The sequence below is a fragment of the Hypanus sabinus genome, chromosome 8 (assembly GCF_030144855.1).
Source record: "Hypanus sabinus isolate sHypSab1 chromosome 8, sHypSab1.hap1, whole genome shotgun sequence".
NCBI lineage: Eukaryota > Metazoa > Chordata > Chondrichthyes > Myliobatiformes > Dasyatidae > Hypanus > Hypanus sabinus.
In genome coordinates, this window is record NC_082713.1 from 34,877,545 (window position 1) to 34,904,261 (window position 26,717).

General features: G+C 41.9%; 1 protein-coding gene across 1 annotated transcript in view; it reads right to left on the reverse strand.

Moving 5' to 3' along the window:
• The window catches only part of LOC132398041 (teneurin-1-like), a 742,532-nt gene that overhangs the window by 62,658 nt on the left and 653,157 nt on the right, over nt 1-26,717 (reverse strand). Inside the window, exon 23 of the mRNA XM_059976960.1 lies at nt 25,007-25,517. Within this exon, the coding sequence (XP_059832943.1) occupies nt 25,007-25,517 (511 nt within the window). The remainder of the gene's footprint in view (nt 1-25,006; nt 25,518-26,717) is intronic.

The following is a 26,717-nucleotide window of genomic DNA, read 5'->3' on the forward strand; positions in this document are numbered from 1 at the left end:
GAAATTAAGCAAATACTTTGCACTAATCTTGATGGAAGAAGACAGAAAATATAACCCAGAAATAATGAACAATGGACCTACTGAAAATGAAGAAATAAACAAAATCAATATTAGAAAAGAAATCTGACTAGAGAATTTTATAAGCCTAGAAATTGATAAATCTAAAGGACCTGATGATCTGTTTCACAAGGTTTTCAAAGAGGTGGTATAGAGACACTGGACATTCAGGATATCATCTTCCAGTTTGTACCGATCTTGAATGATTCCTGGAGAACCATGTGGAGGATAGCAAATATGACCTCAGCATGTATAACTCTTATCTGCTTTTATTTTCCCTTCATACTACCTTCGTGCACTTATGCATGGAATGGATGCATGCAAGCAAAAGCTTTTTACTATATCTCAATACACCTAACAAGATTTAATCAATTGCCAATTAAATAGGAGAAAATGGGAAACTGCCAACTGATAGACTGACATCAGGAAGAAGCTGAACTTTATAATAAAGGATGTGATTCACTTTTGGAATTACCTTGATTGATTGCTTCATGGCCTGAAGTGGCAATTCCAATGCTCTGGAATTCCAGAATTCTACCCATCACCCTGTATCTCACCTTTCTTGAGAATATGATAATAAACTAGACTTGAAAAGGCTTTAAGAGGACAAAAGGAAACTAAGTGAATGAGTAACAACACAGAGGATGAAAAATGTGGCTTTGGTAAAAAATGAATGGGAAATGCTGCTGTCTCAAGCACCCTTTTTGCACTTATTATTGAGTGTCAACATTCAGCCGATAAGATAGCCAGTAGTCTTTAGGTTCTTATTGCTTGGGGCATTCGACTAGGATAGTATCTGTGAGAGGCCATCCAGTGCTAGCTGTACAGTTTTGGGTTCTGTACTTAAAGAAGAAAGTACTGGCTATTGAATAATGAGTATAGAAAGTTCACTAACTGGATTCTGGCAACTCTGTCATATGGGGAAAGACTGATCAGGTCACACCTCTGTTCTTTAAAGTTCAGAAGAATGAGCGGTGACTATACTGAAACATGCAAAATTCAGACTAGACAGATGTGGAGAGAATGTGATTCTTGGTGAAGGAATGGAGAACTAGAGATGAGTTGGGCAGAATGGGTCCATACTGCGTAGTGGTAAAAATTAAGTGGAACTATCAGCATAAATAATATAAACTGGCAATGTTGGTGATATGGTAAGAAATTTAAGTAACTTTCATCCTGGATTAGATGTCATAAACTTCTAAGGCCAGCTAGTCTAACCTCAGTGGTTGAGAGGACGTTAGAGTCGATTGCTGAGGATGTGGTTTTGGGGTACTTGGAGACTTATAATAAAATAGGCTGTAGTCAGCATGGTTTCCTCAAGGGAAAATCTTCCCTGACAAACCTGGGGTCAAGTGTTTATGTACACTTAAGGCAGAGGATGATAGATTCTTGACCTGCCAGGACATGAATAGATACAGGGTGATGGCAGGAGACTGGGCCTGAGACAAAAAAAATGGATCAGCCATGATGAAATGGCAGAGCAAACTCGATCGGCAAATAGCCTAATTTTGCTCCTATATCTTATGGTCTCATGGAAGAAGCCATAGATGCTCAATTATTGATTGTTTTCAAAAATAAATTGGTATGTCTCTGAATATAAAATGGATCAATGAGAGAGCAGGAAAACAGATGTTTGAGAATGATGATCAGTCATGATCTTGCTGAATGGCAGAGCAGACGTGAGGGGGCTGATTGTACTACTCTTCCTCTTATTTCCTCTATTTTTAAATCCACAGAGTAATATAAAGACTCTGGAAGAATTTGTGGAAAACATTGATTTTAGGTTTGCTTCAGGCGATAGAGGATACCTGCGGTTGCAAAATCCAAATTATTACAACCTTTCACCATATGGGTTGAAAAGATATTGGGACCATTAAAAAAACAGTCCTAGTTTTTTTAATGGATGTGGTGTCATTTGCTTTTTAGTTGTCTTACAACATTGCAGAGTTACTAAAGAATGAAGGTTAATCTCAATCATATGCTAATTAGAGCATGAAATGTAAATGGTTTGGAAAAAAAGCATTAAAATTAATGGTAAAGTACTGCAGAGCATGGCACCAACACAAATTAATTCTTAAATTATGCAGTTAAATCATTTTCAGTCTTTATTTAGGTTTATTCTAATTACTAGTGGTAGACATTGAACTGCAGGGAAATTGCTTTTATTTATTGTGCCTGTTAACTCTTTTTTTGTTGGATGCTCTTTCCTCAGTTTGTTTCTGTTTGAAGCCTGGATAAGTTAACTGTCTGAAAAAGTCAAGGGCTACTAAGATTCGGCAATACTGTTAATAATGTCATGCACTGTTGTTACGAATGAGGAGCAACTCTGATGGGCAGAAGGGTACAAAGTCACCCCCTCCTTTTTGAGAATCGCAAAATCGCTACTATTTCAGGTCTGATACCAAGGAAATGAGAGAGATAACAGCAAAAGATAGTTGTTATTGATAAACAGCTCATGTCAGTTAATGTGAGAGAGACAACGCAGAGATACACAAAGTGGAATGTCTCCTCCTAACAAAAGCGGAACGGAACCACTGATTACTGCTATTGTCTGTTGGAGAAGGATTGTGTATTGAGTACTGTTCTATTCATTGAAACCCCTCAGGGGGCAACCAGAGGGGGCGGGTTTGATGGGTTGCATTATCCCAACCATATTGACACCTGAGACCCCGTGAGTGGGGATAAAAGTAATGTCTAGGGAACACCCCTCAGATGCACCAGGAGAAACGCTACGAGATCGGTGGGGGCTTGTGTGTGTGTCCACCCTTGCCTGGGTGATGAGTCCACCATGGAACGGTCTAGCTAAAGGACGGAGGGGTCATATGTGAATGGGCACAACAACAATGCATCGACGGATCAAGATCGTAAAGGAAAGTCGGCAAGTCAATAGCTGTTACTCTCTCTCTCTCCAACAATTGCAACACAGCAACCAACAACTACCACAGCCTGCATGAACTGAACTTTATATTTCCATCGGACAATTCATTATCCCCTAGACAACGATAGAGCTTATTTCTTATTGATTATTATTATACCCGCACTTTTAGGTTTAGTATTGATGATGTATATCTGTATATTTGCATTGATGTTATTTTTGTGTATTTTTACTAATAAATACTGTTAAAAATAGTATCACCAGACTCCAACGGATACTCCTATCTTTGCTGGTAAGACACCCAGTTATGGGGTTCGTAACACTGTATATAGCAAACATGAAGAAATCTGCAGCTGCTGGAAATTAAAGCAACACACACAAAATGCTGGTGGACTGCAGCAGGCCAGGCAGCATCTATAGGAAGAAGTACAATCGACTTCCATGAATCCTGATGAAGGGTCTCGGCCCGAAGCGTCAACTGTACTTCTTCCTATAGATGCTGCCTGGCCTGCTGCATTCCATCAGCATTTTGTGTGTGAGTCACTGTATATCAACTGGCATGAGGAAAGGAAACACCACTGGAATCAAAATGCTCACATAGGTCTCTGTAGCTTAACTCTACAACTAAAGCTGGGCAAAAGGCTGACCAAGTATATTGCCAGAGATGGGATAAATCTCTGTATAAAAGCAGATACTGTGAAAAGTGAGACAGTCAGGGAAGACAGGCAGGTGATAGGGCAAAATTGCAGTCAGTAGGATGAGTTGCATGTGTCATATGGGGACAAAAGCGAAAAGGGTGACAGATATGGAATGGAAGGTGTTATATATGAATGCACCCAGTGTTTGGAATAAGGTAGATAATCTTGCAGCACAGTTACAGATTGGCAGATATGTGGGCATCATTGTCATAGCTGAAAGAACATTATAGTTGGGAGCTTAACATCCAAGAAGTCATATTGTATTGAAAGGATGGGTAGGTAACCAAAAGGGATGGTGTGGCTCTGTTGGTTAGAAATGAAATCGAATCCTTAGAAAGAGGTGACATAGGATGAGAAGATGTAGAATCCTTGTGGGTAGAGTTAAGAAACTGCAAGGGCAGAAAGACCTGATGGGAGTTGTATAACGGGCTCCAAGTAGAAGCCAGGATGTGGGCCACAAATTACAATGAGAGATAGAAAATTCATGTCAAAAGGGCAATGTTATGATAGCCATGGTGATTTCAACATGCAGGCATATTGGGAAAGTCAATTTGATGCTGGATCCAAAGAAAGAGAGTTTGGGGAATGCCAAGAGGTGGCTTGTGAGCAGCTTGTGGTTGTGGTTGTTGCTGTTCTGGATTGGGGTTGGTTAATGATTTAGATTTGATTAGGGAGCTTAAGGTAAAGAAACTCTTAGGAGGCAGTGATCCTCACATGATAGAAGTCACCCTGCAACTGGAGAGGGAGAAGCTGAAGTCAGGTATATCAGTATTATAGTTGAATAAAGGGAATTATAGAGGCATGAGAGAGGAGCAGGCCAAACTTGATTGGAAGGAGTCACTAGCAGGGATAATTACAGCAATGCAGCGGCTGAAGTTTCTTGGAGTAATTCAGAAGGTGCAGGATAGATACATCCTAAACAAGAAGTATTCAGAAAGTAGGATGCTGCAACTGTAGCTGACAAGGGAATGCAAAGATAACATAAGTGCAAAAGTGGGCATATAATAGAACAAAAACTGATGGGAAGTTAGAGGGTTGGGTAGCTTTTAGAAACCAGCAGGATTCATGAATGACCAAGGTGTTTGCCATATTGCTGACATCGGGTTGAATTGATGGAAAATCCATGCACAGAAGGTCAAGTGGCCACGCACTCCATAAGTGAGACAACAGAATGGCCCTCGTAGGTAGCGTCTTCCTCTGTATACATTGAATCATGAGTAGCAGTACTCTTCGACCTCTGGCCTCATCCGGGGTCTGTAGAGCTGCTCTCCATAAATCATCATAAAGTGACTTCAGTACAGTCCTCCAATACTTCTCAGGTAGAAACAGCTGGAAGTGATGAGGTTGGTCCAGAGACTACGAGACTCTGTATAGGATCTGGCTTCTCAACTCCAATCTCCTGGTACCGGAGAGTCCCCAAAGCAGAGTGACTCAGCAGTCAACCTTCCCTTTTTCAGAGGGAGCTTCTCCCCGGCTTGTCTCACAGGGACACTAGACATTACCGTGACCAGGAAGAGGTGTGCCCGTGGCATCCCCCGCTTGAAGGTGACCTTCCTCTTCGTAGTGCTCCTGACACTCACTGTCATCCTGTTCACCTGTACAACCGAGGGCCTTCTGCAGTTCAGGCCTTAACAGTACCCCAACAAGTAAGCCTGACTCCTTTTCGTGGTCTTCCAGAGCATCCACCAACAGGGCCTCAGGCATTCCGGGAAATTTGGAGTTTCCCATCTCGCTACTTCCCCAGGCCTTAACACAATGGGTTTTGACTGGGTGAGCCACACAGACCCTCGTCTAAGCTCATTATCCGGCTCAGTGCAGCCACACACCTCCTCAAGAGCAGCTTGAAGCTCTGGGTGAATGGACAGCTTTTTCAGAAAATTCTCTCCAACTTGCTCCTTGCAGGCTTCCATTAGCCCTCTCACAATAGGAGTATTTGTCCCCACAAGATTTGAAACTCTGCCCTTCTCAACAGGGTCTGGACAAACCAGCATTAATACATCAAGGTCCACAAGAGTTGATGTTGAGACTGCTTCTTCTTATGCTATATGATTTGTCAATGATTTGGATGACAGAATTGATAGTTTCCTGGCAAAATTTGTGGATGATATGAAGATAGGTAGAGGGGCGGGTAGTGCTGAGGAAGCAGGGAGGCCGCAGAAGGACTCAGACAGATTAGGGGAATGGACAAAGCAGTGGTAGATGGAAAGCAGTGATGGGAAGTGTATGGTCATGCATTTTGGTAGAAGGAATGAAAGCATAGACTATTTTTTAAACAGGGAAAAGATTGAAAAATCTGAGGTAGAAATGAGCTTGTGAGTCCTCGTCCAAGTTTCCCTAAAGGTTAATTTGCAAGTTGACTCAGTGAGGAGGAGGTGAGTGCAATGTTAGCATTCATTTTGAGAGGACTGGCAAATATGTAATACTGAGGCTTTATAAGGCACTGGTGAGGCCATACCTGAAGTATCATGAGCAGAACTGGACCTGTTATCTAAGAAAGGATGTACAGACATTGGAGAGGGTTTAGAGGAGGTTTATGCGAATGATTCTGGGAATGAAAGGGTTATCATATGAGGAGCGTTGGATGGTTCTGGGTCTGTACTTGCTGGAATTAAGAAGAATGAGGGGGAATTGAATGTAAAAAGGCCTGGATAGAGTGGATGTGGAGAGGATGTTTCCTATACCGGGGGAGCTTAGAACTAAAAGGGCACAACGTCAGAATAGAGTGTCGTTCATTTAGAACGGAGATGAAAAGGAATTTCTTTAGCCAGAGGGTGGGGAATCTGTGGAATTTGATGCCACAGGTGGCTGTGTGGTCCAGGCCATTGGGTGCATTAAGCTGGAGGTTGATAAGTTCTTGGTTAGATAGGGCATGAAAGGTTACAAGGAGAGGCAGGAGATTGGGGCTGAGAGGGAAAATGGATCAGCCATGAGGAGCTAAATGACCTAATTTTGCTCCTATATATTAGTCTTAAGGGGTGTGAAAGTAAATGGAGAGATGTATCCATCTACAGAATGCTTAATAAGAAACTAGTCTAGTCACACATACACTGACACCAAATACATCTGACTGTACATGAAATAAGGAATAGATCCTATCAAATGTCCATGAATAAGAAACATGACTGCTCACAAACCTATGAATGAGAACAGGGAATGCTGGTAAATGCAGCTTAAAATGAACTGATTCACTGCAATCCCACTTCAGTGCTTTGATTAATTCAATTCTTGTTTCTGCTTCACGCATAATTCTACCCGCTTTGACGATCATTATTTTAATCCTGCAGCAGGTGCCTGGTAACCCCCTTCATTGCCCATTCGTAATGCGACAGGAGCAATGTGCATAATGCTTCACTCTGCTTCTTCCACTGTTGTTATATTTCTAAGAAACAAGCTAAAGTAGAAGGAGAAAGTAAAGGCACTAATGTGCAATAAATTGCTTTGCCAGGTGCTAGAGAGCTTGGATACACAACGAACAATGGAAGCATACAGAACCAGGTCTGGAGCCGCAGTACCAATAATGAAAAGAGGTCCAGGTGAAACATGGAGCAGAAGTAAGAGCAAAATATAAAAATGCTGGAGGAACTCAGCAGGCCAGGCAGCATCTATGAAAAAAGAGTAAACAGTTGCTGTTTCAGGCTGAGACCCTGCTTCAGGGTCTTTTCTGTAGATGATCTCTGGCCTTCTGAGTTCCTTCAGCATTTTATATAAGTTGCTTTGGATTTCCAGCATCTGTTTGTGAACAAAAATAAGAACTGGGTTTGTGAGAGTTTTTAATGCACTGAGTTAAAAAGACGAATGAAAAGAGAAAACATTCTCTGATGTTAAAGGTCTGGCTGCAGCTTACTTGTGAGACTGTCAAAGATCAAATGCTAAGTTGCAGGCTGGCTGATAACTTTGAGTACGAGTGGACAGGTACGAGATGATTGACAATCCTTGGGCATGGGAAATGATAGAACATGAGATAAATCTACAGCCCCAAGCACAAGCAACCTGGGCTCAGATGATTGACAGAGCTGAGCATAAGTGCTTTGGTGTCAATTGACGGACTTCCCCAAGCACAAATGGCCAGCTGTCAGAGAGCTGACAGGGCAAGCACTAAAATACAATCCGCACTATGGGGGCTAAACTTGATAGCCTCGGAAATGGGTTCAGGGATTATGGTGCATTATAAACCCATATTCCTTGATTTCAATGCAGGCAGCATGCTACTTTCCTGCTGCCTGCTCATTAGAATGTTTTCAACATCCACTCTGTGCTCACTGCCATGTTGATGAGCTGCCCTCAGCAGCTATCATAATTTGCTAGCACCATTTAAAGCTATTTTGCATGGTTTAAAGCTAACCCACTTCTCTTAAAAAGTACTTCTGGCTGAAGCCAGCATTTGCACTGGATGTGAGTCTAATCTGCAATATGGTGAAGAGTGGCAAGTTATGGGAAGGAGCAGAAAAATAAACTTTGTGGGATAAGCATTCACCAATGGAGGCAAAGGGATGGTCGAAATTTTGGGTCTAGAATCTGCATCTGGCTGGACAGAGAATGTAGGGAGAAGATAGCCAGTATATAGAAGTAAGCGAGAGGGATGAGTCACAGCTGGTGGGTGATGTCTGGAACTAGATGACGGGCAGATGGACCCAGGTGGGGGAAGGGATAGGAAAGCTCAAGCAAAGGAGTAGAAACCCAGGTTAGAGAGGTGTGTGGATGATGGGCAAATCAAATGGGGGGGGGGGTGGTGTGTGATGTGCAGTAATATGGCAAGTATAGGGGGAGAGATGGAAAAGGTGAAAAAAAGGAGAGCGAAATTGGGTGTCTGATGGAAATGGGAAAGGAACATAGGGGGAGTAGGTTTATCTAAGGGGAAGGCTTGGCTTCCATATTTTCAGATGCACCTCTGGTGGGTTGCTGGAGGAACTGCAAGACAGGAGAAGTATTCCGTGTCCACAGAGGTGATCCACATCCAACATGGTAGCATGGTCCATTAGGTTAGAGTACTTTGGATTCATGGTGAATTAACAAATTAGATACAAAATAGCTTTAGTGGTAGGAGAGGATGATCGTCAAGAGTTGTTTTTCAGACTTTAGGACCCAGACCTGTGGTGTGTCACAAGATTAAGGTGCTGAATTCTTTATTGCTTGTCGATTGTACTATTGATTTGGATGTGAATATAGATGGCATCATTAGTAAGTCTGCAGATGACACCAAACTTGGTAGCACTCTGCTCAGTAAAGAAGGTTATCTGAGGTTACAACAAGATACTGATTGACAGGGAAAGTGAAAAAAAGGAATGGTAGCTGGAAATTACCTCATGCAAGGGCAAAGTGATGCATTTTGGGTAGTGAAACCAGGGCAGGACGCAAAGAGTAAATGTCAGGAGTCTGGGGAATGTTGTTAAGCAGAAAGACCCTGAGGGTGACACAGTTAGGCAGAGTGGTGAAAAAAGGTTATAAGATTCTAGTCTCGTTGGCTGAGACATTAAATGCAAAAGTTTGGATGTCGGGTTATAGTTGAACAAGATGGGGCTTTATGTGCATGGTTGCACTTGGGGCTTTATGTGCATTTCTGGTGGCCACAACATGAGAAAGTGTGAATATACTTGAGCAAGACTGCAGAAAGAATCTGACGGATATTTCATGGATTGGAGGGCTTGAATTATAATAGAGATTGTTTTCCCTGGAGAAGAAGAAGCTGAGAGGTGACACAATAGAAATAGTCTATTTTTATACTACTAAAACTCTTCTGCTCTGTTTGTCTGTTTGTGGCCTCCAATTAGCCCAAATGGTGCATTACGGCGGCACTTTTTTTTGACTAAATCGACTTAAGATGCACTAACTTACAGAATGCATGCGAAGTTCAGGGTTACATATTCGTATAAAATTGCTCACTCGTTAATCAACAGGCCTTGCTTTCAACAACACGAGCTGGTTCCAGCTTTAATGAAAACCGTGACGCGACACCACGACTCATGCGCACGGCCAGCCTCAGAAGTGACTTATGATGCTCACAGCAACGACACCAACTGGAGCAAAAGGGCAGGGCAGTTCTATTTCGAGCGGTCACATTCTGCTAATCACCATTTGCATGTCAGATTGGGACAGATCAAACTGTCACCCACCAATAAGAGATAATTAAATCTTTATGGAATGACGTTCTTTGAAACACCCATCAAATCCTTTGCTACACTCAAAGGACAGCAGTGACTATATCACATCCATTTAGGAGACGGTCAACCACATCATCACGAGAAATCAGCATCCTGGAGGCTTTGGTGTTACTGCTTTGTGTCTTCTATCCAGCATTAATGTAAAAAAAATGGTCGGCCTAATTATGCTGCGTGGAAAGAGAAGGGGGACATTATGGACAAGAGATGCCAGATGTCATTGGGAAGCGGCAAGGAGAGGGAGAGAACAAGAATCGTATGAGGCCAGGGACACATGACTCCAGGATCAAAGTATCAGGACAAAAAAAGATGAGAGAAGAAGAGGCCGAGCAGGAGAGGCATGCACGTCTCCAAAATAACAACAATAGGCACAGAAGGAGGAGTGAACAAGAATCAGATCAGGCCAGGGCCGCATGACTCCAGGATCAGAGAGGAAGAACAAACAGCAGAATAAATGAAGAATGAAAAGGCTGCACGTCTCCAGAATGACAAAAATAAGCACAGAAGGAGAGAGGAAGAGACAGAGGAGAAAAGAAAAGATCAACTTGAGAATATGTGGCAAAGAGTAATTATTGTGAGAGTAGCTGAAGATGACAATGCCCACTTTCAATGACAATCCCTCGACAGAGAAAGAGCAAGGCAAAATGCATGACTTGCATGCCATAACATTTCTGTTGATGTTGGTACGATGACCTGAGTACACCCTCACTCTTGTGCCTTCCTATTCACTGCAGAAACCGCAAATTTCTGCTTCATGAAGGGTAAGGTCAGGATAGACAATTTGCAATCTCTACTTAATGAACTCCTCAATTTATACAGCAATGATGAACCTATTGCAAACGAATTCAGGAAGAATGTTAGACAACACAGTTGCCTCTTCCAAATGACATCCTTTGGTGCCAAAGAAGTCTTTCCAATGAGAAATGGATGGAATCCTTCTGTGATTATTCAAGGCCAAATCCATCGTTACATTGGACATTAAATGCCAGACCTCAACCAGCAAGCCTGATTCCTTCAAATTTACTTCATTGATCCTCAAGACAGCGTAGAATTGAGAATGAGAATACTACAGAATGATGGAGATTGTTGAATTATTGGAAAACCTACTATGACAATGAAACCTGTACATTGCGTCTCTTCCACTTGCAAAAGAACAAATTTGAGGCATGTCAGAGGCATCCATTGTCATTGATCCTGACTGAAGACCAGTATTGGAGACTGGAGAATCTCACCTGGTCCCTCAACACCAGCTCCATAGCAAAGAAAGCCCAGCAGCATCTCTACTTTTTGCAAAGGCTGAGGAAAAGTCCATCTCCCACCTCCCATCCTCATCACATTCTACAGCGGTTGTATTGAGAGCATCCTGAGCAACTGCATCACTGCTTGGTTCGGAAATTGCACCATCTCGGATCGCAAGACCCTGCAGTGGATAGTGAGGTCAGCTGAGAAGATCATTGGGGTCTCTCTTCCTGCCATCATGGACATTTACACTACACGCTGCATCCGCAAAGGAAACAGCATTATGAAGGACCCCATGCACCCCTCATACAATCTCTTCTCTCTCCTACCATCTGGGAAAAGGCTTCGAAGCATTCGGGCTCTCACGACCAGACTACGTAACAGTTTCTTCCCCCAAGCTATCAGACTCCTCAATACCCGAAGCCTGGACTGACATCTTGCCTATTGTCCTGTTTATTATTTATTGTAGTGCCTGCAGTGTTTTTTGTGCACCTTATGCAGACCAGTGTAGGTCTGTAGTCTAGTGTAGCTTTCTCTGTGTTTTTTTTAATTACGTAGTTCAGTCTAGTTTTTTTGTACTGTGTCATGTAACACCATGGTCCTGAAAAATATTGTCTCATTTTTACTATGCACTGTACCAGCAGTTATGGTCGAAATGACAATAAAAGTTGACTTGACTTGACTTGCACATGAGAGAAGATTTAATGCACAAATTGCCAATGAAGTCGCTGACATTAAACCAAACAGCATCGAACCTGAAGCAAGATCACGACACATTGTGTTGAAAGAACAAGGAGGTGATTTGCAAATAATTTCAGAGTCCCATCGCTCATATGACAGCTTTCAATATGTACTTTTCTTTCCACTTGGAGATGATGGCTGGCATCATCAACTCCGAATGACGAACAACAAGAAACTGATGGCAATGCATTATTATGCGTATCGAATAATGAACCATGAGAATGAGTTTAATAACCTTCTCAGAGGAGGACGTCTATTCCAACAATACTTGGTCGACATGGCTGATAAGATTGAAGGGTGGCAGATGAATCAGAAATGTTGTCATCAAAAGTGCCCTTCGTTAAACAAGGAGGAGCTATATTTGTCTTGCTACGCATCTTTCTTCTTTAATAAACTGAGTTTTTCTTCTTTAATTTCCAAAGCAAAGCGATAGCAACAGCATTCAAGGAAATTTAACGTTCATTCTCGTCACATCCCACTGCACTACCTTTCCCTCGAAGGGTGCCCCGACAGATCACCTGGTTGTCTAGTACACTACTAAAATTCTCATGCTCCGTTTGTGACCTCCAATGGTGCATTACAGCGGCATTTTTTTTTGGACTAAATCTATAGATTTATATAATCTATAGATCTATAGATTATATAAATCTAAGTCTATAGAAATGAGGCAAAAGGATCGTGAGGTCATGGACCCATACAGATTAAAAAGGAGGAGGTGTTTGCTGCTTGAGGCAAATTAGGATGGATAAATTCCCAGACCCCGACAAGGTGTTCCCTTGCACCCTGTGTGAGGCCAGTGCAGAAACTGCAGGAACCATAGCAGAGATACTTGCAGAGATAATTATCCCTGGTGACTGGTGAGGTACTGGTGGAATGGGAGATAGTTAATATTGTTCGACTGTTTAAGAAAGAATCTAAAAATAAACAAGGAATTTATAGGCTGGTGAGTCTGACATCAATAGTGAGAAAGTTATTGCAAGATATTCTAAAGGACCAGATACATGAGTATTAGGATAGACATGGACTGATTAAGGATATCAGCATGTCTTTGTGCTTGGTAGGTCATGCCTAATGAATTTTATAAAGTTTTTTGAGGAGGTTAACAGAAATGTTAATGAAGGCAAGGCAGAGAATGTTGTCTACATGGACATTAGCAAGGTCACATGTGGGAAGCTGGTCAAGAAGGTGTAGTCGCATAGCATTCAAGATGAAGTAGCAAACTGGATTAGACATTGGCTTTGTGGGAGAAGCCAGAGTCTGCTAGTAGATGGTTGCCTCTCTGATTGGAAGCCTGTGACTAGTGATGGCACAAGTAGACAGGATCATAAAGAAAACAACTGTCACATTGGCCTTCATAAATTAAAGTATTGAGGACAGGAGAAGGGACGTAATGTTGAGCTATAATTTGGAGTATTGTGTGCAGCTTTGGTCACCTACTTATACGAAAGATGTAAGTAAGGTTGAAAGAGTATAAAGAAAATTTACAAGGCTGTTACTGGGAATGAATTATAAGGAAAGAATGAATAGGTTTGCACTTTATTACGGTATGTAGAAGACTGAGAGGAGATTTGACAGAACTATACAAAATTATGAGGGGTATAGATAGAGTAACTGCAAGCAGGGGATTCCACACATATGTTGTGTGGGACTACAACTAGGGGTCATGGTTTAAGGGTGAAAGGTGAGAAGGTTAAGGGGACCATGAGGGTTGTGAGAGTGCGGAACAAGCTACCAGCACATGAGGTGCATGTGAGTTCTATTTTAACGTTTAAGAGAAGTTTGGATAGGTATATGGTTGGTAGGGTATTGAGGGCTCTGGTCCCAGCAGGATAATGGGAGTAGGCAGTTTAAATGATTCTGCATGGACTAAATGGGCTGAAGGGGCTGTTTTGGTGCTTTTTTTTATGACTCTATGTATACAAATAAAAGCTGTGTATATAACTCTTTGACTCCATCAGAGAGTTTTTTTTAACATCCTGGCAGATTTGGTTTCCTGCTTAAAGTCCTTTTGCATCTCTATTTCATCTTTTCCAGCAATGTCATCAAGGCCAAGTATTTCCAAGACACAAGAAAGATCTCAAGCCAATATGCCGACTGTCTGTTTCCCTCCTTAGATGCTACCCAACCCATTGAGCTCCTCCAGCATCTCATGTATTGCTCCAAGAATTTCAGTATGTGTATCATCAATTCTTGTAGACTTTTAGAAATGCAATGACCATGGAAAACTTGAGAAAACTTTCTGAATAGTTCAGTCAACACTAAAAAGAAACTAGTAACTAATTTTAAGCAGTTTATGATCCCTTCAGATATTACTGGTGAAGTGGGGGGGTGGGAGAAACAAATTAATTCATGCTTTGAATGGAATTAGAATGAAGGCATTGACCTTTTCTTAACTAGAACAAACAACTTAATAAACAAGTAATAAGGAATTACACTGATCCACAGTTTATTGCTCATGTGAACATGTGAATTTTTAGCTAAACTAAGCCACTTTGCCACCCAGTCCTGCTTTGCTATTCAAAAGGATCACAGTTGCTCACATTGTACCATCAATTCCACATTTCTGTCTACCTACAGTAACATTATTTTTAATCTATCTACCTTAATAATCTTCAAAATTCCGTTCCATCACCTCTGAAGAAGAGGGTTTTACTGACTCAATGAAAGGAAAAATGCCACAACTGTGTTAAGTTGGTAATCGCTTTTTTAAAAGAGTAACCCCATGTTATAGATTCACCTTTTACAGGAAATATTCTTTTCACATTCATTCTATCAAGATGACTCAGAACCTTGAATACTTTTTATCAGGTGCCTTCTTCTTCAGCGAACATAATCCTAGCTTTGTCCTCAACTGGTGAACTGTTCTTTCCAGTTGTTAGTCTGGCATTAAGATCATCCTTAACCATGAAGATGAATATTGTATGCACAGCACTAGGTACAGATTCATCATTTACCACATACCTGAATCACAATGCTCATATTTTTGCATTCAGTTCCCTGACAATAAATTATATCATTCATGTAGCTTATCCAATTACAGTATCACACAAAATGCTGGAGAAACTTAGCAGGTTAGGCACCATCTACAGAAATGAATAAACAGTTGACATTTCAGGTTGAGATCCTTCAGCAGGGCTGAGAAAAGGAAGGGGGAGGATGCTAGAATAAAAAGACGGGGGAGGGAAAGCAGGACAAGCTGGAAGGTGATAGGTGAAGCCAGGTGGGTGGGAAAAGTAAAAGGCTGAAGAAGAAAAAATCTGATAGGAGAACTGACCATGGGAGTAAGGGAAGAAGGAGGGTGCAGCAGGGGAGGTGATAAGCTGGTGAGGAGAAGAAGTGGCCAGACTTCCTGTATCCTCTTTAATATTATTGACTAAGTTACTTTTGTATTTCATCTTTTCCTCATAATGACTTTTTTAGTTTCCTTCTGTTGGTTTTTATTATCTTCTCAATCTTCTAATTTCCCACTATTTTTTGCTCTATTATATGCCCTCTCTTTGGCTTTGATATTGGTTTTGACTTCTCTTATTAGCTATGATTGTATCATCTTGCCTTTAGAATACTTCTTCCTCTTTGCAATGTATGCATCCTATGCTTCTGAATTCCAGCCATAGCTACTGTGCCATCATCCCTGCCAGTGCTCTTTTCCAATCAATTTTGGAAAGCTCCACTGCAATGCCTCTGTAATCCCCTTTACACCACAGTAATACTGATACATCTGACTTTAGCTTCTTCTTATCAAATTGCAGGGTGAATTCTATCATATTATGTTCACTGGCCCTTGAGGACTCTTTTACCTTAAGCTATCTAGTCAATTCTGGTTCATTGCAGAACACCTAACCCAGTATTCCTGATCCACTAGTAAGTTCAACCACAAGCTGCTCTAAAAGGACATCTCATAGGGATTCTAGAAACTCTTCTGCTCAGGATGCAGCACCAACCTGATTTTCCCAGTTTGCCTGCATATTGAAATCCCCCATGACTATTGTAATATTGCCCTTTTGGCATGCATTTTCTGTCTTCCATTTTAATTTGTTGACATCCTTTCTGTTGTTTGGAGACTGTATATAAATCCCATCAGGATCTTTTTACCCTTGCAGTTCCCTAGCTCTACCCACAACAATTCAACACCTTCGGATCCTATTTCAACTGTCTAATGAGCAAACACGAGGAAATCTGCAGATGCTGGAAATTCAAATAACACACACAAAATGCTGGTGGAACACAGCAGGCCAGGCAGCACCTATAGGGAGAAGCGCTGTCGATGTTTCGGGCCGAGACCTTTCATCAGGACTAACCGAAAGGAAAGATAGTAAGAGATTTGAAAGTAGTGGGAGGAGGGGGAAATGCGAAATAATAGGAGAAGACCGGAGGGGGTGGGATGAAGCTAAGAGCTGGAAAGGTGATTGGCAGAAGTGATACAGAGCTGGAGAAGGGAAAGGATCATGGGACTGGAGGCCTCAGGAGAAAGAAAGGAGGGGGGAGTTTCTCCTATCATTTCGCATTTCCCCCTCCCCCCACTACTTTCAAATCTCTTACTATCTTTCCTTTCGGTTAGCCCTGACAAAGGTTCTTAGCCTTTCCCAGCTATAATCTTCTTTCACCCATCATTCAGTGATGCCTACAAAATCATAATGCAATCTGTAACTGTACTGCAAATTCATCTACTTGATTCCATATACTGCGCCTATTCATATATAGCACCTTCAATCCTGTATTCACCCTTTTTGATTTTGGCCATCATTTACATTGCAACTCATCCTGTTGAGTGCAATTTTGACCTATCATCAGCATTTCTTTGCTAACAGTCTCACTACATGTTGCCTCTATTTGTAAACTAACCTCATCCTCAGATCTATCACTCCAGTTCCTATCCCCCTGCCAAATTAGTTTGAACCATCCTGAACAGTTTCTGTAAATCTGAATGATATTGGTCCTTGTCAGGTTCAGGTGTAACCCATCATTTTTTTCCAGGTCGTGCCTTCTGCAGAAGAGATCCCAATGATCTGTAAATCTGAACCCCTGCACCAGTTCCTCAGAATGTTCCTCTTAGATGTCGTGGACCCGGTCCAAGACATCCCTGATCCTGGTACCTGGGAAGCAACATACCATCCGAGTGTCTCTATCGCACTCAAGGAATCTTGTTGTTGAGCTTCTAACTATGGAATCTCCTATCACCACTGCAGTCCTCTTCACCTCCCTGCTCTTCTGAGCAACAGAATCAGACTCAGTGCCAAAGACACGGTCACTGTGGCTTTCCCTGGAAGGTCATCCCCCTCAACAACATTTAAAGTGGTATAAATTATTGAAGGAAACAGGCACAGGTATACTCTGCACTGGATGTGCATTTTCCTTCCTTCTGACAGTCACCCAGTTACTTGTCTCCTGAAACTTAGGAGTAACTATGTCCCTGTGGTTCTTGTCCATGTCCTCCTCCTTCTCGTTTATGAGTCGAAGGTCATCAAGCTGCAGCTCCATTTCCTTAATACGTTCTCCTAGGAGCTACAGCTTGGTGCATCTGGTGCAGATGTGTTTATCCAGGAGATAGTGCAAAACACTGCCCCTGGAGCTATTCTCACTTCACCACTCTTCCCTTACAGATGCAGAATCCCATCCTTTAGAATATCTTCCAATAACTTTCCTACTGCTGAAGTCAGGCTCATCGGCCTATAATTTCCAGGCTTATTCTTAGACCCTTTTCTTAAACAACACAACAACATTAGCTATTGTCCAGTTCTCTAACACCTCATCCGTAGCTAAGAGTGTTTTAAATATCTCTGCTAGGACTCCTGTAACTTCTGCACTAGTGTCCCATAGGGTTCGGGGGAAAACGTTTTCAGACCCTGGGTATTTATCCACCCTAATTTGCCTCAAGACAGCAAGCACCTTCTCCTTTGCAATTGGTACAGGGTCCACGACTTCACTGTTGCTTTGCCTCACATCTATCGACACTGTCAGACTCCCAAGTAAATACTAATGCAATGCAAAAAATCCATTTAAGATCATGTGGTGAACTACATATACCTGTCTGGACATGCCCCCCGCTGACTGTTCCTGTGGCTCCTCCCACAGACCTCAGTATAAAGGCGATCGAAGCCTGAGCCCGGCCTCTCAGTCTCCAGGATGTAGTATGGTGGTCACTCACTGCTGGTTCCTTCTTCCAGCCAATAAAAGCCGATATCTCGCTTTATGTCTCAGTGAGTTATTGATGGTGCATCAGATCAGCTCCATCTATTTTGGCTCCTTGCATAGAATATCACTCTGATATTCCAGAGGACCAATTTTGTCCCTTGCTATCCTTTTTCTCTTTAATATATCTGTAGAAGCCCTTAGGATTCTCCTTCACCTTGTCTGCTAGACCAACTTCATGCCTTCTTTTGGCCCTCTTGATTTCCTTCTTAAGTGTTCTCTTACATTTCAAATATCTCAGTTGTTCTGACCTGCCTATGCCTGCTATGCAGCTCCTTCGTTTTCATAGAAACATAGAAAATAGGTGCAGGAGTAGGCCATTCGGCTCTTTGAGCCTGCACTGCCATTCAGTATGATCATGGCTGATCATGCAACTCAGAACCCTGTTACCTGCTTTCTCTCCATACCCACTGACCCCTTTAGCCACAAGGGCCATATCTAACTTCCTCTTAAATATAGCCAATGAACTAGCCTCAACTGTTTCCTGTGGCAGGGAATTCCACAGATTCACCACTCTCTGTGTGAAGAAGTTTTTCCTCATCTCGGTCCTAAAAGGCTTCCCCTTTATCCTTAAACTGTGACCCCTTCTGGACTTCCCCAACATTGGAAACAATCTTCCTGCATCTAGCCTGTCCAATCCCTTTCGAATTTTATACGTTTCAATAAGATGCCCCCTCAATCTTCTAAATTCTAGTGAGTATAAGCCGAGTCGATCCAGTCTTTCTTCATATGAAAGTCCTGCCATCCCAGGAATCAATCTGGTGAACCTTCTCTGTACTCCCTCTATGGCAAGAATGTCTTTCCTCAGAATAGGGGACCAAAACTGCACACAATATTCTAGGTGCAGTCTCACCAAGGCCTTGTACAACTGCAGTAGAACCTCCCTGCTCCTGTACTCAAATCCTCTTGCTATGAATGCCAACATACTATATGCCTTTTTCACCACCTGCTGTACCTGCATGCCTACCTTCAATGACTGCTGTACAATGACACCCAGGTCTCGTGCACCTCCCCTTTTCCTAACCGGCCACCATTCAGATAATAATCTGTTTTCCTGTTCTTGCAACCAAAGTGGATAACCTGACATTTATCCACATTAAATTACATCTTCCATGAATTTGCCCAATCACCTAACCTATCCAAGTCACCTGCATCCTCTTAGCACCCTCCTCACAGCTAACACAGCCATCCAGCTTCATGTCATCCGCAAACTTGGAGATGCTGCATTTAATTCCCTCATCTAAATCATTAATATATATTGTAAACAACTGGGGTCCCAGCACTGAGCCTTGCGGTACCCCACTAGTCACAGCCTGCCATTCTGAAAAGGTCCCGTTTACTCCCACTCTTTGCTTCTTGTCTGCCAAACAATTCTCTATCCACATCAATACCATACCCCCAATGCTTTAAGTTTGCACACTAGGCTCCTTTGTGGGACCTTGTCAAAAGCCTTTTGAAAATTTAAATATACAAAATCCACTGGCTCTCCCCTATCCACTCTACTAGTTACATCTTCAAAAAATTCTATAAGATTTGTCAGACATGATTTTCCTTTCACAAATCCATGCTGACTTTGTCCGATGATTTCACCCCTTTCCAAATGTGCTGTTATCACATCTTTGATAACTGACTCTAGCATTTTCCCCACCACCGATGTCAGACTCACTGGTCTATAATTCCCCGGTTTTTCTCTCCCTCCTTTTTTAAAAAGTGGGGTTACATTAGCCACCCTCCAATCCTCAGGAACTAATCCAGAATCTAAGGAGTTTTGAAAAATTATCACTAATGCATCCACTATTTCTTGGGCTACTTCCTTAAGCACTCTGGGATGCAGACCATCTGGCCCTGGGGATTTACCTGCCTTTAATCCCTTCAATTTACCTAACACCAATTCCCTACTAACATGTATTTCCCACAGTTCCTCCATCTCACTGGACCCTCGGTCCCTTACTATTTCCAGAAGATTATTTATGTCCTCCTTAGTGAAGACAGAACCAAAGTAGTTATTCAATTGGTCTGCCATGTCTTTGTTCCCTATGATCAATTCACCTGTTTCTGACTGTAAGGGACCTACATTTGTCTTGACAAATCTTTTTCTTTTCACATATCTATAAAAGCTTTTACAGTCAGTTTTTATGTTCCCTGCCAGCTTTCTCTCATAATCTTTTTTTCCCTTTCCTAATTAAGCCCTTTGTCCTCCTCTGCTGGTCTCTGGATTTCTCCCAGTCTTCAGGTGTGCCGCTTTTTTTTTTGCTAAGTTATATGTTTCTTCTTTGGACTTGATACTATTCCTAATTTCCCTTGTCAGCCACGGGTGCACTACCTTCCCTGGTTTATTCTTTTGCCAAACTGGGATGAACAATTGTTGTAGTTCATCCATGCGATCTTTAAATGCTTGCCATTGCATATCCACCGTCAACCCTTTAAGTATCATTTGCCAGTCTATCTTAGCTAATTCACATCTCATACTTTCAAAGTTACCCTTCTTTAAGTTCAGAACCTTTGTTTCTGAATTAACTATGTCACTCTCCATCTTAATGAAGAATTCCACCATATTATGGTCACTCTTACGCAAGGGGCCTCACACGACAAGATTGCTAACTAACCCTTCCTCATTGCTCAATAACCAATCTAGAATGGCCTGCTCTCTAGTTGGTTCCTCGACATGTTGGTTCAGAAAACCATCCCGCATACATTCCAAGAAATCCTCTTCCTCAGCACCCTTACCAATTTGGTTCACCCAATCTATATGTAGATTGAAGTCACCCATTATAACTACTGTTCCTTTATTGCACGCATTTCTAATTTCCTGTTTAATGCCATCCCCAACCTCACTACTGCTCTTAGGTGGCCTGTACACAACTCCCACAGCGTTTTCTGCCCCTTCATGTTAATGCAGCTTTACCCATATCAATTCCACATCCTCCAGGCTAATGTCCTTCCTTTCTGTTGCATTAATCTCCTCTCCAACCAGCAATACCACCCCACCCCCTTTTCTTTCCTGTCTATCCCTCCTGAATATTGAATATCCCTGAATGTTGAGCTCCCATCCTTGGTCACCCTGGAGCCATGTCTCTGTGATCCCAACTATATCATATTCATTAATAACTATCTGCACATTCAATTCATCCACCTTGTTACGAATGTTCCTCGCATTGACAGTCAAAGCCTTCAGGCTTGTTTTTACAACACTCTTAGCCCTTATACAATTATGTTGAAAAATGGTCCTTTTTGCTTTTTGCCCTGGATTTGCCTGCCTGCCACTTTTACTTTTCACCTTACTACTTTTTGCTTCTACCCTCATTTTACACCCCTCTGTCTCTCTGCACTTGTTCCCATCCCCCTGCCAAGGACTCTTAACCAAGGACAGTATCACTCAAAAACCAAAGTTCCCGAAACGTTGACAGTGCTTCTCCTTATAGATGCTGCCTGGCCTGCTGTGTTCCACCAGCATTTTGTGTGTGTTGTTTGAATTTCCAGCATCTGCAGATTTCCTTATGCTTGTTCCCTAAACCTGTTAGCCTTGACTTTTATTCTGAGAGGAAGATACAAATTCTGTACACTCCAAATTTCACTTTTGAAGACCTCCCACTTACCAAGTACACCTTTGCCAAAAAACACTCTGTCCCAGTCCTCACTTGCCAGATCCTTTCAGAAACCATCAAAATTGGCCTTTCTCCAAATTAAAATCTCAACCCAAGACCAGACCCGTCCTTTTCCAGTATTACAAACACAAGAAAATCTGCAGATACTGGAAATCCAAGCAACACAAACAAAATGCTTGAAGAACTCAACAGGACAAGCAGCATCTATGGAAAAGAGTAAATAGTTGACATTTTGAGCCTGATAATTTTTCATAATTACTTTGAAGCTAATGGCATTATGCTTACCACCTGCAAAGTGTCCCCCTGCACAAACTTCTCTCATCTGCCCTGTCTCATTCCCTAATAGGAGATCTAGTATCTCACTCTCTTTAGTTGGGCCTTCTATGTACTGATTATGGAAACTTTCCTGAATGCATTTGACAAACACTTTCCCATCCAGCCCTTTTACAGTATTGCAGACCCAGTCAATATGTGGAAAGCTAAAATCACCTACTGTCACAACCTTACATTTCTTGCAACAGTCTATGATCTTTCTATTAACTTGCTCCTCTAAGTGAGTGATCTATAATATTATCCCATTAATATGGTCATCCCTTTCTTATTCCTTGGTTCTACCCATAAAGCCTCACTGGATGAGCTCTCTAGTCTGTCTTGATTGAGCATTGCTCTGTCATTTTCCCTGTCTAGTAATTCAACCCCTCTCTCTTTAATCCCTCCCACTCTATCATGTGTAAACAATGGAATCCCATAACACTGAGCTGGCACTAATAGCTCACTAATGGTTACAATGTCATCATTCCATTTGTTGATCCATGCTCATCCACCTTTCCTCCAACTCTTTGTATTGATTATGTAGCTCAGAACATTGGACCCATCTTTCGATACCTGACTTTCTATGGAGGCGTAAAAACATCTTTTTCTGGAATCACTCCACTACCTGTTCTGGTGCACTGTTTCCCATCTTTGTGCAACTCAAGCTTGTTCCCCCCTTACCCCCACCTCCTTGCAGCGCAAGAAAACCTTGCCACTAGGATATTAATCTCCTTCCAGTTCAGATGTAAACCATCCCATGTGTAAAAGTCCTATCTTGCCTGGAAGAGTGCCCAGTGATCCAAAACCTGATGCCACCCATTGTACACCAACTCCGTAGTCACATTTTAACTGTATGATCTTACTATTTCTGACCTCACTAGCACATGGCATGGATAGCAATCCTGAGATTAGAATCCTGGAAGTCCTGTCCTTTAACTTAGCACCTAACTCCCTGAACCCACTTTCCAGGGCCTCATCACCCCTCTTACCCATGTCATAGGTACCAGTGTGGGCAACAACCTCTGGCTGCTCACCCTCCCACTTAAGAATACTATGGTTCAGTCCAAGATATCCTTATATTAGCACCTGGGAAGCAACAGACTATCCTGGAATCTCGTTCTCATCCACAGAATCTCCTTTGTGTTCCGCTAGACAATGAAACCCTATCACTACAGCTTGTCTCTTCTCCCCCCTTTCCTTCTGAGCCACAGAGCTAGACTCAGTGCCAAAGACCTAACCACTGTAGCTTTCCTCTACTAGGTTGTCATCCTAAGTGGCATACCTTTTGTTGAGGAGAACGTCCATAGGGGTATTCTGCACTGGCTGCCTCTCCCATTGCCCCCTCTAGATAGTCACCTGTGTCGTGTACCTTGGGTATAACTACCTTGCTGAATTGCTTGTCGATCAAACCCACCCTCCACCAGCCTCCTGAATGATCCAGAGTTCATCCAATTCCACCTCCAGTGCCTTAACACTGTCTGTCTTATGCTGCAGCTGGATGTCCGCCTTGCAGGTGTGTGGTTCATGGACACTGGAGGTCTCCCTGCACAAGCATCCCCAGTGCTCTAAATATGCAATAAGAAATAAAGAATAAGTAACAAGAAAAATCTACCCTTGGCTTGGCCTCTCCTTGCTGAATCAAAGCCTCAACTCTCTACTGCAACTCTGGCCCACTCACACAATGGCCGCACTGCTTAAACCTAACTTTTTTCATTGGTACTTGTCACGTGCCTAATTATGCTCAATACAATGTTTCCTTGGGACTGTGGCATGGGAAATGTGCTGACTGTCCCGTATTCTTCTTTTATCCTCCCTCCAAGCAATCTGGTTTCTCCTCAAGATTGTAGTGCTCAAATATCTTTATCCACAGCGCATTATTTATTCAAAGAGCTCTAATAAAATAGTCAATCAGGATTTCACCTTCATGAAAGAATGTTTAGTTTGCCTGATTCATTTGAATTTTTCTAAGTGTCCTGATATAACGTCTTTTATAATAACCTCTAACACTTTCTTATAACAGATATTAAGCTAATTGGCCTGTAGTTCCTGTTTTGTCTCCCTCTCCCTTTCTTTAGAATAAAGGCATCACATTTGTTAATTTCCAATCTCATGTTATTTTCCATCAATTCAATGATCCCATCAGGAAGGTTGCAGTCCATTGGGATCTGAGGACTTGTCAACTGCAGCTTCAACAACTTCTTTGGAGCACTTCTCTGGTGATTGTAACGTTACTGAACTCATCACTTCCTTCCAATTTCTGATTTACAGTTCTGTCCTGGACAGTGATGCAAAATATTTGTTCAATTCATCTGCCGTCTATTTCTAATGCTAATTTATGAGACTCACTTTCTCTAGGACCAATGCTCACTTTACCGTAAAAAGATTCAAAAATTTTATTTCCATTACTAACTTTTATTATCTATAGAAATTTCTAGCAATTGTTTTCACATTTCTGGGTTGCTTTGTTTTGTACTCTAATTTCTTCCCTCTTTATTACATGTTTAGTCATCCTTTGATGCATTAAATATTCTTTTCAACCGTCTGTCTGATCTCTAAGCGTTATATAGCATGGAAACAAGCCATTGTGCCCGTCAAGTCCATGCTGACCACCATGTACTTATTTGCTCTAATTCTTACCTCATTTTTTCTTTCTCTTCGCATACTCCCACCAATTCCAATCTCTGCCCTCCGTTCTACCAACCATCTGCATATTTGTTGCAGTTAATTAACCTCTAATGTACCTGATTCCAGAAGGAAACTGGAGCATCTAGAGAAAGCCCCCAGGGACACAGGGCAAATATACAAACTCCACCTGGACAGCACTGGAGGTCAGGATTGAACCTGGAAAGTTGAAGCCATGAGGCAGCTGCTCTACTAGCTGTGCCCCTGGACAGGTGGACAGCTGAACTAGACTAGAAATGGTAGAGTAAGGCAGTGAGCTCCCTTTTGAAGCACCTCACAGCTCAATCTCTCTCCTTCCAATCTATGTGGCTGGAAAATAAACCCAGCATGTTTTATTATTCTGTTTTATATTTTAACCCACCCAGCACTTCTATCCTTAACACAATTCATCATCTCAATGAGAATTTATATAAAGCATATTTAAAAATATAAGCAACAATGTTAATATCTTACTCATAAACTGTGGTCCATCCATTTTCATTGTTCTTCGTTGCCAAAAGGCCAGTGTTGCCATGGTAAGTCATCATTGCTAAGTCATGACCATGAGCAGATACCTTTTTCAAGGCCCCATTGTTGCTGATGGTTAGCCAATACACCTGACCCCCTGGAACCACGAGCCAGAGGGGTGTACCATTGGCATCACGGCGAATATGGAGTGAGTTGCCATTGTTACCAGAGATAGTGCTGATGTCGCCCTCACTGTTGTAACTGAAGTTGTATATGTAATCTCCTGTTATAAGGTTCAAGGTGTTCAGGTGAGTCCCATTAACATTAAAGAGATACAGCTCCTGATCTGTGGGTGAAGCTACTTCATATACATTTGAACGGCTGTGACGGGGTTTATTCTTAGTCACAGCGCGGATACGGATATTGCCAAGGTCTGCGATGTACAGGGTCCCATCTGGAGAAATGGCCAAGGCTGTCGGTGTTTTCAGTTTGGCATCCTTGGCATAGCCACCATCACCTAGAATGAAGGAGATAGGAAATTATTAATAATATCTGGTATAAATTTTAATCAGAAGTGGAAAGGTTGGAGTAAACCTATGCACCCATACAGTATAAAGCTGACAAAGTTTCAGAACAATTCATATGATATGAAAAGCTTGTCACTCTTCTAAAACTGTAATTTGAGATGTTGAAAACTTCTGTCCCTCTGTGTAAGATACATATTTATTAATTCTCATTTTCTGCATATTTGATTAGCTTGTCTTTAAAATGAAGTCAACTACCCTCCCATGCCCCCTTCACCAAATTACAATATAGAAAGTGAAACAACTTTATAAATTTCACTTTCACTATCCGAAAATGTGCACACTTGTGTATTTAAATTGGTGAATGCAGAAGTTCATAAATATTACCACCACTGACAGGCTTTTTTGCTGAGAATCTAAATAATAAGCAAATTATTAGCATATTTGAATTTTCAGAGAAATCTCAGTCAAATCTAATCCTACTATATTCCACGATCAGACAGCATAGCTGTTGCTTCACATTTCCCTGGTGACTCAAGTTCATCTGTTCACTGAACAAGGATCCGAATTAAGATCTGCTTTATTTGTTCCATGTTTATTGAAACACGCAGTGGAATGTAAAACTTGTGTCAATGACCACCACAGGCTGATCAGAATCAGAATCAGGGTTAATATCACTGGAATACATTATGGAATTTGTTAACTTTGTGGCAGCAGTACAAAGCATGATAAATATAGAGGGAAAAAAACCTGAGTTAAATGAGTAGTGCAGATGCAGAAATAAAAAAGAAGTCGTAAGGTAGTGTTCATGGATTCAATGTCCATCAAGAAATCAGATGGCAGAGGAAGGAAGCTGGCCATGAATCATTGAGTGTTTGTCTTCTGGTATCTCCTTTCTGATGGTAACAATGATAAGAGGGCATGTCCCAGGTGGTGGGGGTCCTTATTGATGGATGCTGTTGATGTGCTGGGGACAGTCTGCAAGAGTCACCATGCTAAAATAGCAAGCCCATAACTTACTACCCTAACCATATGACTTTGGAATGTGGGAGCAAACCCGAACACCAAGAGGAATCCCGTATCGGCATGAGGAGAACAAATAAACTCCTTGGAGACAGCTGCAGGAATTGAGAATAATGATGCAGATGAAGCACTTCATAACTCTACAGAATGTAGAATATGTGAGGGAATAG